Raw genomic sequence first — 15025 nt, 5'->3', positions numbered from 1 at the left:
CCCTTGTTTTCTCTCTCTCCTTCTCCTTTCATTGCTTGGTCACCCTCCCAGTCCCTCTACTCGCCCCCCCCCCCCCCCTCACACACACACACACACACACACACACACACACACACACACACACACACACACACACACACACACACACTTCTCCCTTCTCTCTTCGGCTTTGGCAATCTGCCAGAGGCTCTGCTATGACCGGACTCTGCACTCAGGGCTAAAATTGTCCACTGATGTGGAGGGATAACGGGGAGGTGGAGCACAAAGCCAGAGTTGGAGGGGGGCTGCAGCCATTTGTGTGCTGGAAGGTCAACACACAGTATTACCTGAAGAGCCATCAACAACCATGAAGTGTCAAGTAACTTTGTACTACACCCCGCAGTTGTGAGATGCTGTTAGTGTGAGTGTTACACAGTGTTAACATCGAGCACTTGTGGCCAAAATCTGTCTTTTATTGTATTTCTCATTTTAGCCCTGTGACATTACCATGGCATTGGTGATTTTGTCCTACAGCTGTGATGATTTCTTTTTCAAAAGAAAAAAAATATAATATCAAGACTGTTCCATCTTTCTTCAAAGTTACCATCTTATTAAAGGAATAGTTTTGGGGAATGGATTTTTCGCTTCCTTGCCCAGAGTTAGATGAGGAGATGTATGCCTCTCTCATAAAATGCACTAGAAAAACTAGAAACGGGAAAACAGCTAGTCAGGTGCAAACATTTTAATATTTCTTTACACTTTGGTTTTCGTACGAATTAAACAGACAATATATAACATGTTAATTAGTGGGCTTCACAGGTTCTGGAAGGCAGATTGTGTTACCTTTGGACAAAGCTAGGCTAGCTGTTTCCCCCTGTTTCCAGTCTTTATGCTAAGCTAAGCTAACCGGCAGCTGGCTGTAACTTCATATTTACCATACAGACATGAGAGAATGGTATCAATCTTCTCATCTAACTCTCAGCAAGAAAGCTAATAAGCGTATTTCCCAAAATGTCGGAGTGTTCCTTTAAACAACCCGGCTGCAACCCCCCCCCCCCCCCCCCCCTTACTTTCTTCCCATAGTCTTCTGCACTAGCAGGCTCATGCTATCTTCCTTTTATAGTGAGGTTAGCAGCACCTCGCTGTTCCTCAAATGCCTCATACTCAGGGCGAATAGATCAAAGGAAAGATAAAGACAAAAAAACATAGAAGGATTAAAAATAGAAAAGCGGAGAGAATATGAAAGTGAAAAACTTAAAAAAAAAAAAATATTATTTAATAAAAAAGACTGTGATTATGTGATGTGAATAACCAACCACAAAAATAACATTAACATAGAGGTGCTAATTAAGTATTGTATCATTGTGGGTTCACTGTGTAGGCTTTTGTGAAGGATGGTTTGAAATACGACCCAAAAACTGAAAGTACAGTATATATTGGTATACATGTTCTCCCTTCAGAGACCATCTGTAGAGAATATGACATAGTGGCAGTGAACTACACTGGCACTGATGTTGGAGAGTTGTATTACTGTAAGAGTCAATCCCAGCTGGAGTTCCCCCAGTCTGATCCTCCTTACCCTTAGTTTCAGGACTTATATGGGATATTATTCAGATGCATCATAGGAGTACAGAAAATAGCCACAGAAACTGCTTCCAGAGTTTACATGATTTTTGGAGTAAATGTGGAAGAGCAGGATGTTCTACCAGCCGGGATCTTATTACTGAATCCCAAAAGTGGTGATGTAATAGAATTGGCTGCAAAGATAGTCTTGCTTGCTCTATCTCTTGCTAATTCCTTCTATCATAATCGCCACGATCTCTGCACAGACTTTGCTCTAACACCTGTCTTTCTCTCTGCTGCTGAAAGTCACGGTGGAAAATCTGCTCAGATCATCATGGAGTCATGCAAAGTTCGGCTCTGGTGATGGGCAGCCTGTCATGCTCCCGATATGATTATCACAGACAGATATAGTCCTCTCCGTAAAGCTACGAGACTCTCATGTTACTAACTGATCTCTGCTTCAGATTCCACCGTGGGGGACAGCTGAGCCGCTGACCTGGAGTCAGCTCACAGGGGAACTGTATCATCTATAATCTATATCCTTATCATCTCTGTGTCTTCTCTCCTTCCCGTTCACTTTGGTATCTATCTTCTTTTTAGAAAAACACAGATTAATAGATTATCCTCACTGAAACTCAAGTGGATTTCCAGTTTGCACCCAGTAGGAGGAATTAGTTATGTGGTTCAGGGTTTTTCACATGCAGCGCTCAGGTGGAGGGGCACACAGTATCAGTTTAGAGGGTGAAAGAGAAAAGAAAGTCAATCCCTCTGAATCCTAGGCTAAGACTAAGCAGAGAGCGTCTCAGTTGGCCCAATATGGTATGGTATGCTGAGACACTTTAGCCATGTGATGTGAGGAAGCAAAGCGACTTAGAGGGAGCAGGAGGAGTGTGTGTGTGTGTGTGTGTGTGTGTGTGTGTGTGTGTGGGGGGGGGGGTTGTTCCCCCCCTGTCGTTCTATAAGATATTAACCAGCGCTTCTAGTAAAAACAATCTCTGAACACATGCTTCGCATCTACGATTGCAGTACATCTGAAAATATTGCATCAGAGCACAGAGTTTGGCTGCCTTTGAGGCATACTTAGCTTTCGGGTGAGAAACAGGATGTGAATATGAAACAATGGCGCTAATGAATATTGAACAATAAAATGATTTTGACGTGAGATTCTCGGCTGTAAAGTATTTAACATCTAGATGCCTTTAAAAAAAATAAGACATCATTTTTACTTTGTTGAGGATGGCCAAAATATGTCATGAGCACACTGAAACATATTCTCAAGGGATCTCAATGTTTGTATCAAGTTAACTGTAAATACTCCTCGGTAAAACTAAGCATGAAAAATAAAATATGAAAATCCTTTGGCTCCATCTATTGGTACTGATGGAACACAACTGAGATGATATTCAATAGCCACTGAGCAGAGCAGCTCAAATCAAGTTTTTTAAAAGGTTCACCTCATACCTTTGCAGTATTGTAGTCTGAACCGTCGACGTCACTGCAGAGTCGTCTCTGTTGCTGCTTTCTTGAAAGGCTCAGCTGTGCTGCATCTTCAACAGGGTTCTGATTTTCATCTCTCCACCATCTCTCACCAGCTGCACATATAAAGCAAGTATTTCTATTGTATACTTCTCTAATAATCACTGCTGAAAATGAACACTTTTTGACAAATTTAACCCAAATGTTCTGTTTGGGTCCTGGAAGAACCCGGGCCTTCTTTCTTAGCTCAACATTGTTTTATCCCTTTGTTATTAATGACTTTTCCTAATATTATAAAAAATGGCTTAGACACAATGAACTGGTGACATGACTCAAAAGTCCACTGCAGACTGTGATGCATTATTTCTGTTTTGGCATCTTAAAAGCTGTAAAAACATGGTTAATTACAATGAATTTCCAGCTTTGATTAGTGTTGATTGGTGTTTTTACACAGCACTGCCCCTCCCAAACTCTAGATTAGACTATTAGGATTTCTGTTTTTTGGAGTTTTATAACAGTTATTGTAAGTAGAGGTCTCTTTGATGTCTAATAAACCCCAAGCATAAGTAACGTCACTATGATGACACCATACTGTACATTTATTTATCTGTGAATGGCTTTTTGGCATATTCTGTACATGCATACATCATTTAACAGATACCATATGACATATTTACTTATTTGGTGTAACACCAATGCTTCAGGGCCCAGTTTGAGACAAAGTGAAGGGTTACCACTTTTCTACTTATGGATTTTAATTAGGTCACAAGAAAAGAAAAACAATACAGCAGTCGGGTATGTGGGTGACAAACACACACACACACACACACACACACACACACACACACACACACAGCTTTTCTGACCTCTGAAGGAGTTGTTGCAGTAAAGCAGGCCACAGGATCCAGCAATAGATGAATGTGAAAGGTTTGGAATCGGAGACTCGGCGAGGGTTTCTAACCTGGGTTCAATGTTCCCCTGCTGTACATCCAAAAGATAAAAAAAAAAAATCCAAAGTTACAGTTAAATCACAAACATCCTCCAAAGTTACAAACCAACCATTTCTGCAGTAGAAAGCCTAAACTGATTTCTGCATACATTTCTCCTGCTAACCTCGTCCATTTTGCTCCATTTTGGAATGATCTCTGTTGTTTCCATGGACTCTGTCAGGCCGATTTTGACTCGTCCGTCATCCATCATGCCTTTCCTCAGACAGGTCCTTTCATCCAGAGTGCCTCCTTCCTCCGTCTGTCTGTCTGGAGGAGGCTGGCTGTTGGTCTTCTGAGCCTCTTTCAGGTCTGTTAGAGTCACGCCCTGCAGGACATTCATACAGCTTTATCACTGTCAACAGTCAAACACAATATAATAAAACCTCAACTTCTGTAAGCCATTTGTTCTTTACCTGTGTTGACCTGCGGGTCTGTCTGGCATGACGAGACTTCGCTTTCCTCTGAGACTCCGCTTCTTCATCCCTGACCGGGGTCAGATACGACCTGGGTCAGTGAAAAAGAAAACAGTAAACATAAAGATTTAAAGTAAGAAGACTTCTACATGGCACTGTCCCAGAAATGTACAATAGGGATATGCACACCTTTCAAAGTATACAATTTCTGATCAGGGCAATTACATCATAATAATAATAATAATAATAATAATAATAATAATAATAATAATCTTTTTCTATGGAGCACTTTTTTAAATCCCAGGTTATACCATGCTTACTACACAAGGCAGCAAATTAAAATCAACGATTATGACATCAAATCAAATGGGGCAATTATTTTATAATATTGTAATAAATAGAAGTAAAATTCCTGCCCACACTTGTCACATCTGCATTTGGTTTATTTTGGTCGGTCGACGTTTCGGTCACATTGACCTTTCTCAAGAGACGTAGTAATAAAGTGACATGGTGCATAGTGCTTAAATACAAATCGTGATTACATGATGATCCACAGCTGTGTTGGAGAGGTGTCCATAATTATAAGTTGAATTATAAGTAACAAAATCAATAATATAGGTCAACAGCAACAACACCTTCCAACAAACACAGTATACTGTATATTGTGTATATTGTAACTTAGTGCTCCAAAACGGTGTGAAGCAGCATAGAGTTGTATCAGTGTTGAACTTTTTCTTCAACTTTTTTTTACTTTTAGACAAACAGAAAGAACCTTGACCTTTTATATATTTTAAATAGCACAAAACAAGTTTAAGCGGTGCATATTTGCACTGTTTAGAAAGTGATGTGTCTTGTTTTGTTGGTGTGGACAGCATGGTTCAATCAACCTGTTAGGCCCTTATCGACCCCCCACCCCCAAACCCTATTTTACTAAATACTCAGTAGCAAATGAATGAAATGCAATGATTTAATGAAAAGTATTATAAACATTTAAAATATAAAATGTACATGTCAATAATAATAAATGCAGTGTAATAATAATAAATGCAGTGTATATATGCATGTACCTCATGCTGCATCAGCAGGTGTAACATCCCACTGATTTACACTTTTAAATCATTTCTCCCTGCATTATGCACCATTATGATTTTAACAGGAAATACATCAAATTAAGGAGGCAAGATACTCTGAAAATGCATTTTCATTGTACTTTAAGACCTGAGCTTGATTTCCGCAAGAGGCTTAACAGACGTGCAGAAAGAGCTGAGCAAGCATCAGTGGAGAGGCTCATGTTTTACCCAGAGAGCTGCCTGCCCCTCCTCTGCTACGCTTTTACTGGTATTGATCTCTCAGTTGTGGAGGCACCCTGAATCCTGACTGAGAGTTAGCGGGCTGGTTGCCGCACACTGTATAATGTACAAAGCATATGATATTATGGACTATATAGACGAGAAATGACACAGTAAAATAATCCACCACAAAACAAGTTGCAGCTATCCCAGCTGAAGATGTATACATATTCATTAACTGTAACAATTACAAACATGTTTAGGTTTTATCCACCCAAATGTGCAACCAATATTTACAAAAATGCTCCTCTTAAGCTACATAATAAACAATGTTAATAATTAATTTGTTAACATAGTTGCTAAGAATAATATCCCTCAGCCAATAATTACTAATGTACACAAACAAGCGAATCAAGTAGATCAAAAAAAGGGACTGATTTCCAGCCCCTAAAGTAACAAACTACAAACTCAAAATATATCAGTTCAATGTGGCCTGCAGCACCTGTACAGAGCATCGTTACTTCACATTAAGATGACAAACAGGAGGACTGGGAGCTTTGCCAAAACAGTGGCTTGTCAGGCTGAAAATGTAATAGGTGAAATAAGAATCCAGGAATAGAACAGCATGAGTCAGTCTCTCTGAAACTTACCTGGGAACAAATGCTTGCATGGTCCCTGTGGAAGGTCAGAGACTGAGTGACTGAGACACTGCAGCACTGATGTGTGGGAGAGGCTGAACAAAATGACTCTAACAGGCTAGAGTGCAGAGAGAGAGAGAGAGAGAGAGAGAGAGAGAGAGAGAGAGAGACTTCCGGCCTATCTTAATGATGCACACACAATCAATTTAGACTTTCTGTCTACCAAAGGTCTAATGCAAGCAAGTCTATACACACTTCACTTAAGCCATTCCATTTGGTAATGAGGCTAAAGGAACATGTATGCACTGTGTCTGGGATTGTGACAAAATGAAAACATTCTGGAGGGAGGTGATCAATAAAACTATGTTCATCTTGTCTGTGAACATTCCACTTGACCCTAAGGTGATTTTGCCACACCTGTATCCAACAAATCTGAATCTGAAACCCCAAGAATATAGTTTTTTTGTTTGTTGCTACAGGCAAAATGGACTATAACTCTCATCTGGAAGAAAATGGAGGCACCTACAATTGGTGCTTGGATGAAGAATATGGTGCTATGTATGTCCATGGAGGGACTGACATATATATTGAGAGGCAAATTGGGGGGTGTATGAGAAGATCTGGAGGCCATTGACCAGTTTGTAAAAGAAAAAGATGTAGGGGAGCTGCTTGGGGGCTTTTGTTGAAAATTGTATTTGCAATGAAAACATTGAAAAAAACAAACAAAAAAAGACATTCTATTTAATACTCATTATGATTTGTGGCTACATGTGTATTACATACAATGCCTATGCTTAAAAGATTGTTTTATTCCACATAAAAGATGCACGTTTTAATAAAACAGCTGGGGACTGATGTTTTTTGCAATCATTTAGTAAGTAGGAGTAAATAGTGCATTTGTTAGGGACTACGTTCACCTGGCTCCATGCACTGGTCATGTAATATGATCTATATGAATTAAATATAAAACAGCACAGAATCAAGTATACAAAAGTGAAAGAACCAGGGTTTATTTTAAAAACATGACAACGTATGTCATACTGACACTAACCAATGCATTGGCAAAAACAGTGCATTTTGTACAAGTGAAAAGTCTTAGTAAAATGAACAGTGGTGCCAAAGTATTACTATACTACCAAGAACTCTGTTGAATCCACTTATCAGAAACTTATTTACCATCTGTGAAGCATGAATACACAAACATTTGTCATGTCTCCAAAGAGGTCATTTTCACAACAATGTATTTGATATTATTAATAATTGCTATGTCTACTATTTGCCCTAATCACAGCTTGCACATTGTTTCTGCGTTATTTGAGAATTCACATTATTCCAGTTGTCTTCAGAGCATTTTGGAGAAACAGTCTTGGGTTCTGACCGGATGTTTTGTGCATTGTTTCTAATATTCCCAGACATGTGCAGGTACAGTACAGCAGTGTTGAGATCAGGTGACTCCTCGCTCCTCCTTCAGTCCTGGCATAGTTTCAATCCATGTTTAGGGTTAGTGTCCTGCTGGGAAACTCCTTTTCTGCACACCCTGAAGCTAAAACACCTAACATGACTCTGCGGTGTAAAGTAGTCCTTCTGTTTGGTTCATAGCCGATCTGGAACCTGTGTATTTCAGCTACTGCTTGACTGTTTTTAATGAACTCTTGCACTGACCTGCACTTTTCATTCAAGGCTTCTGGTTATCAACAGTGAAATGTTGGTACGGTTTAGTTAAAGGACAGGTTTTGTCATGTAATCAGTTTCCAGGGTGGCATTTTAATGCTTTAGCTGTAGTAGTGTAATAGTTTTCCATCTATCTGGAGAGCAATTTGTCCCTGAGGTCCTTCACTAAACTCTTGAAAAAGCAGTTGAAAGTTTCAAACAACTGCTTATTAAATATTGCATAGAATATGCATAGTTATTTGTAAGACCCACAAGAGTACTAAATGATGCAATGTCTGAACTGATTAGTAATTGTGTACATTCAAATTAAAAGTATTAAAGCAGTAGAATGATATTGCTGAAACAGTTCTTGGTAGAGGACTTTTAGACCACTGTATCTTACAATGCTACAGGTGTTTACTGTAGGTTTGAGTGGAATTGTAATCAGTTAAAAAAGTGCTAGATAAAAGCAAGTTTTAAAGAACTGAAACACATATGTACTTTTAAAAGTAAAAAAAAAAAACAAAAAAAACTATCAACTACAGTTTTTCCTATACTTTAAAAATATTCTGGAATCAAAGATGCTTTTTTTGCTAGCACTTTAGTTGGCTGTGTAAACAACTGGGATACATACACAAGTTATTGCAACTGTTTTTTTTCCCCTTCCAAAATTCTCAGGATACATTTCAGGCAGTGACAAAAAGACAGTTAATGTCACCAAGACAGGCATTACTTATGGCTTCAAGTGCATTAATGAAAATGTTTTTGCATTTGCTTGCTGTTATGTCATTGGCTTTATATTTTTCCAGTTTAGTTCAGAACCTAACCTTTTTTTAAAGGGGCGAGTTATTAAGAGTGGAAAGTGCTCCATAGAAAGACAGTTCTTTTAAGGCTTTTGAGGTTGTTATTGGCAGGTAAACCCTGAATTTCTCATCTCCTACATAACTTAACAGCCATGTCATATTTTGAGGCACAGGATTCAGCTTGAACTCCAGCATGTAGCGACTGATTTCTTCTAACTGACGTCTGCCTTTAAAAGAGCAACCACATAATGAATACTGCACCTAAACAACAGCAATCAATAATGTTTTCATACGGTATTTGTCATTGAAGACTGATTTTAGACTGAGAAAGTTTCAATTCTCCTTGGTGGATATGTCCGGTGTGGAAAAGAATCCCTTTCTGGTGACTTGTACTCTGCAAAACATAACAGAACAAGAAAATATTTGGAGGGGTGTGACAATATTTGATGTTGTTTTATCAAATGCAGTGACGTCAATAAAGCCATTTTAAAAAGGAAAAAATATTTTTTCTCTCTCTCTCTCCTTACTTACATTCATCCTCTGGTAAAGCATCATTTTCTAATGGCTCCTCTCTTTCTTCATCAGCCTCCTCTTCAGCTGCTATATCCTGCTGCTGCTCCTCTTCTTCTGACACTTCCTCCTCTCCCAGTCCATTCTCTCCTTCAGACACTGCCGCCTCCTCCTCCTCCTCCTCCTCCTCCTCCTCCTCCTCCTCTTCCTCCTCCTCTTCCTCCTCTGCTTTGTGGCTCTCCTCTTCATGTGCTTCCTGGTTCTCCTCTTCAGGCTCTTCTTCACTTTGTTCCCCCTCTGCTGTCTTTTCCGATAAAGCAACCATCTCGTCCGGCTGTGTCTGATCCTCCTCTACTGCCTCCACCTCCTCTGCAGGAGCCGTTTCCTCCTGCTCCACACCAGCTTCATCCTGTGCAGCTGCCTCGCCTTCACTGGCCTCTGCTCCTTCATCTGCCTCTGCCTTTTCTTCTGCAGAGGCCGCCTCTTCTTCAGCTGTTGCAGTTGCCTCTTCTTCAGCTGCAGGAGCTTCCTCTTCTTCAGCTGTTGCAGCTGCCTCTTCTTCCGCTGCAGGAGCTTCATCTTCTTCCGCTGCTGCTGCAGCTTCATCTTCTTCCGCTGCTGCTGCAGCTTCATCTTCTTCCGCTGCTGCTGCAGCTTCATCTTCTTCCGCTGCTGCTGCAGCTTCATCTTCTTCCGCTGCTGCAGCTTCTTCTTCTTCGGCTACTGCAGCTGCCTCTTCTTCGGCTGCGAGAGCAGCCTCTGCTTCAGGTATAGGAGCAGCTTCTTCTTCAGCTGCAGGAGCAGCCTCTTCCTCAGCTGCAGGAGCAGCCTCTTCCTCAGCTGCAGGAGCAGCCTCTTCCTCAGCTGCGGAAGCTGTCCCTTCCTCAGTCTGTCCCACCGGCTACAACAATAGAACACAATAGAATAATGCATATTAGTTCATACAGTAGTAGGCTGCAGACTGCACAGAAAAACATTTACAGGTCTGCTATCTGGACCACCAAGGTGTCTCTGTAAATGTGATGAGAGACAAATGACAAACATAACAAGAATCTATACTGTACGAATGTAAGTGGAGATGTGAATACACCAGAGACTCCATGCCAGGCAATTAGCTCCTTGAAATTAATGAGATGAAAATCTCATTATGGTTCCCTTTGGGCACACAGTGAACATAAATAGTAAAGAGACCATGTGTGCTGACAGAATGTCACGCATGTTCTGCCATTATAGTTTGACTATAAACTAATGATACACAACTGCTTATAAAACTGAAATTCCAACACAAAGAAAACGAAAGGAAACGGAAAGTACATGAATCCGGGGGAATTTCCTGCGGCACCGGAGCAATCCCGGAAGTGGAACGTCAAGAATATAGACTATTTCCTGGGTAACCTGCTTTTGTATGTTTTTCAGTTAAGCCCTGAGTTCAGACTTTGGGCTGCTGATTTCCTATCCTGCAGACTCTGACGTACCGTACTGAGCTGCTCCTCCACACTGGCCTGCTGGAGCCGCTGGGACTGTTCACTCTCAAGCAGCGCTCTGAAAGACAGGAAGGGAAATCTCTGTTTCAGACAATGTTTTTGCAGTTATTAACTGTGGGAAAAGATTGTCATATAATAATAATACTAATAATTTAGTATTATTTGAAGCTTGAACACTTGTGTTGGCGGAAGACAGATATGCCTCCCATTACGTTACTTTCTTCTAATGTGACATGTGCAAGAATGGAACATGTACATAATGTTTACATAAGCTTCAAAGAGCGCTCATTTTACATACAAAAGGACATTTTATGCAAACCATTCAGCTCCAAACATCAATTGAAACAGTAGAAATGTTCAAACAGATCAGGACAATCTTACAATGTGACTATGAGGCCTACCGACACTGGCCTAGAACAACACAGAGACAGTGGCAGCCAACAGGGCTTTGACAAAGTCAACATAAAGTTATGGGTCAGAGGAGGTGAGCTATTTTCTCCTCAGCTCCAAAAAGCTGCTGCTTTTTTCACAACCTACCTGACGGTAGCCATCTCCAGTGTGCTGGCCTCAAGCTGAGTCTGGTAGGTGTCCAGCTGCTCCTTCAGTCGGAGCACCTCGGCGGCCTGTCCGTCCAGGGTGGCACTCAGCGTGGCAACCTGTCCAACTCTGTCCTCCAGCTTTGATTCCGCTTCTCCCACGCTCCCTGTCAAGACCTCAACCTTCTGGGATAGCTCAGCGCTCAGTGTGGCCAGGCCCTCCACATGAATCCTGACACCCTCAAACTCCTCACTCTTCCCTTTCAACATGGTCTGCAGCTGGCTCAGCTGCTCCAGAGACACTGTGGCCTGCTGCATCTCTGCCAGGCGGGCTTTCATCTCCGTGTGGAGTGAAATCACCTGAGAGGGCAGGTCAGACGCCTTGAGCTGTTCAGCTGTAGCCAAGGCCATGCCCACCTGTTTCTGGGCCAAAGCATAAGAGTCCTCCAGGGCATTCAGGCGGGTCTCCAGGCTCTCTGAAACGTGCTGCTGCAAAGAGACATTCAGGTGGGATGTTAAGTCGAGCTGGCCAATCGGAGGGACTATCTATTCTCACTGAGCTGGTGCTTTGACAGTCTCATAACTACCTAATACGTGGACTCCAAAAACAAGAAAATGATGTTATGTTACCGAACTTCTGAGATGACAGAGATGCTTTTATATACAGGTCTTTTATTAATTAACTCACAAAAACTACATTTCTCCTACCATATCAGGGTATATAAGCATTATAGGCAAGACTAGGCCTGCTTAGCGCTAAGCCCACTGATGCAGGCATGAGCTGTAGAAGCATGCATTTTTTTTGGAATCATTTGGAAAAACCGGTTTAATTTTTCATGAAATCCCAATTATTGTCAATCAAATGTTCCAAGAAATGTACTGCCCTAGATGATCCAAGTAGTCAAACAACCAATCAGAACAGGCCTAAATCGTGCATGGACAGCTCAGTAAAACCGTACTTGGTAAAACTTTGCAACTGCAGTGGCAAACATATCAGTAACAAAAAACACTTTACTGCTGGTACTGGAAATATGTCTGTAACAAGACTGAGTAAGCACAGCTGTTCTCGTGCAATTTTTTTATCACATTGAATTGCCTGAACCTAAGGTGCATGAAAGAGGGAAGATGTACTTTTGAAAAGTCTTGCTCATCTCCCTGAAGTTGCATACAGCAACTTAAACATTGTTGGAATACCATGAACGTCAAAGTAGAGTGAAACATAACTCAAGGCAGCCATGAACAACTGTTTGCAGTGACATACCGGGGTCAGTTCATTCATGCTGATAAAGTAGGGGAATAAGTACCCAGTCTATGGAATCATACACAGTATTTAGACATAGCCTATTTTGTCATTTCAGAGAAAGCCGCCTCTGAACTGGTGTTCCATACCAAAACTCACAGACTAAATTTAGCCCTGGCACTAGTTTTGTTTATTATTTTGGCAGCATCCTCTGCACAACTCTGGAAGCATGTTCTTGACTTGTGTTATACATATTTCCACAGAGATCTTTAATACTGAGTAGATTTGCTGTATATTCAGTGATAAAGTCCCTGCAGTAGTAGGTCAAGAATAATCCTCATTACAAACGTGGGCAGCTGTATGGATATTAGAAATAGCGTTTTGTACTCACTCCAGTCAGGCTGTTGGCATTTTGAAATCTGATAGGCCTGCAGGTCTTAACTTTCCTTACTTGTAAGTGGCAGAGCAGTGTGAGCATGTGCTCAGGCCTTTCTTATTTAGTTCTTTAGTAAGTGTTTGTGCAAATTAGAAACCTCATGAAAAGATTTATGGTTTTTTTTTCTTCATATAGGATATAAAGGGCATCACAGGAGGCGTCTTGTGCTGTTAATGGATGCAAACTCAGGTGACTATCATATTCTCACAGGGGGCTACTTATTTATTTTTAATTCCTTACCTCACTACTTGACTGTCGCATTTCTTCGTGGGAGGACTGTAGTTTGACTATTTTCATCTGCATGCCCATGAGATTGTCTGTTAAGTAGGTTAAAGTTTGGTGCTGCTGGAAACAAAACCATGCGCCAGTGGCACCGCCAATTACAATTAGCAGAAATAAAACCAAGTGGAGAGAGTGATTATCCACTCCTGTGCGAACTTCTGATTCCGTAACTTCATTTTTGAAAAAGTTATCTTCGTGTTTGTGGTTGCCTTTCCCTCTTCGATGCTTTGCAGTCATCTTCCCCACAAAGGACACGATGTTCCAGCCAGGCAGAGAGGTGTTATTCAAGGAGCCGGTGGGTCAGAAAGACTGGACCGTTGTGTAAGCGCTGATTTACTTCAAGCGGCGGCGCACAAATTGAGCTGGATTCAATCACCGCGCAATAAAGTACCGAGAGGCTGCAGCGAGTTATTGATAAAGAGGTACTGTAGACTCAGAGCAGCGGATGAGACAGTCTGACAGGGAGGCGTGGACTGCAGGCAGCGTGATCGTCCATTCAGGAAGAGCAAGGGCGAGTGAAGGGCTGGGCTGCCGCCGGGAGTGGCTAAGTCTCACCACCACCATGTGCGCTGCTGTCATCTAATGGAAAAACTACACGTAGCCTACCTTTACTCTGCGCTATTTTTGCTTCAGCTGCTGGGTCCACTGAGCCCAGGGCTGCATGTGGGTGGCATGCAGACATGACACTCTTCTGTCGATGGGCCACCATAGGTTTTAACGATGTGACATGACTGGGCTACAAGAAAACAATATTGCTGACAATGATTAATTTATAGTACCCTTATTATCAGTCAATTAAGATAATAGTTTATTCCTTTGTAGCCTACTAATAGCTAGAGCGTGCTTTTAACAATTTGGCTATGAGACACATTCAGGGACATGCACAGAATGTGTAAAGGGCACATTTTTAATAAAGATTACCTTCAGCCTCTTCTTGGCTACTTTCTCACACTCCATCTGAACGCTGGTTAAATCGCCTGTTTATCCTCATGTTAATTATTTTTCTTTTTTTTAATCTTTCTCGTTTTATTATTATTAACAACTGGTGCTACATTTTATGTATCTCTAATTTCCCTTTATCTTGTTTCTATTTATCTTGTCAATTCAGAATGTATTGTTGATATGGGTGAGGGGGGTCCATTACAGCTTGTTGACGTTTCCTGTCATACCGGTTCCATTTGTGCTTTCTGATTTTATGGTGTTTGTATTGGGCAAATGGTTTCATTGTCCTTTGCAGGGTTGTGGGGGGACTGGAGCCTATCCCAGCTCACATTGGGCAAGTTACCAGTCCTTCACAGGGCTGACACATATTGACAGACAACCACTCCTAATCACACCAATACAGGCCATTTAGACCCATGAGGCACAAAGAGAACACCAGAACCCTCTTGCTATGAGAGGCTCAATCAAGACTCAGGAAGGGCATGAGCAAAAACAAACAACCACAGTATCATTATGTATTTGCTGTAAGATAAATATAGTTTCACAAGCTGCTGTGCTACAATATAAACAATCAGCTGGGAAAAGATGATGTCAAACCACAACCATCTCCATGCACCAACAACTCCAAAGTAAAATAATGATCAAACTACCCAATGCAATGTTTTATTTGAGAGAGACTTTATTTGTATTAGCAATCCAATTAATACAATAGTAAATATTTTTCTTATTGCAACTGGTGCATTGCATTCAAGCAGTAAAACCACTTCAACTCAAACATCATGTATTAGGTCTAAA

General features: G+C 41.2%; 1 protein-coding gene across 2 annotated transcripts; it reads right to left on the bottom strand.

The window, feature by feature from the left end:
* Window positions 1-7171: 7171 nt before the first annotated feature.
* Window positions 7172-13774, bottom strand: LOC144521143 (uncharacterized). 2 transcript variants are annotated; one of them, XM_078255504.1, is made up of 5 exons: window positions 13247-13774; window positions 11332-11816; window positions 10786-10852; window positions 9332-10211; window positions 7172-9194 (listed from the first exon to the last, which is right to left on the bottom strand). In XM_078255504.1, coding segments are annotated over exons 1-5 (1713 nt in total). In that variant the 5' UTR covers window positions 13526-13774; the 3' UTR covers window positions 7172-9192. The 2 variants fall into 2 exon arrangements, with proteins under 2 accessions (XP_078111630.1, XP_078111629.1); XM_078255503.1 differs by having other exon boundaries at window positions 11332-11819; window positions 13247-13773.
* Window positions 13775-15025: the final 1251 nt, after the last annotated feature.

Source organism: Sander vitreus, chromosome 7 (genome assembly GCF_031162955.1).
Source record: "Sander vitreus isolate 19-12246 chromosome 7, sanVit1, whole genome shotgun sequence".
Taxonomy (NCBI): domain Eukaryota; kingdom Metazoa; phylum Chordata; class Actinopteri; order Perciformes; family Percidae; genus Sander; species Sander vitreus.
The sequence above is the reverse complement of the archived record's forward strand: the minus strand, read 5'-3'. Positions and strand labels throughout refer to the sequence as shown.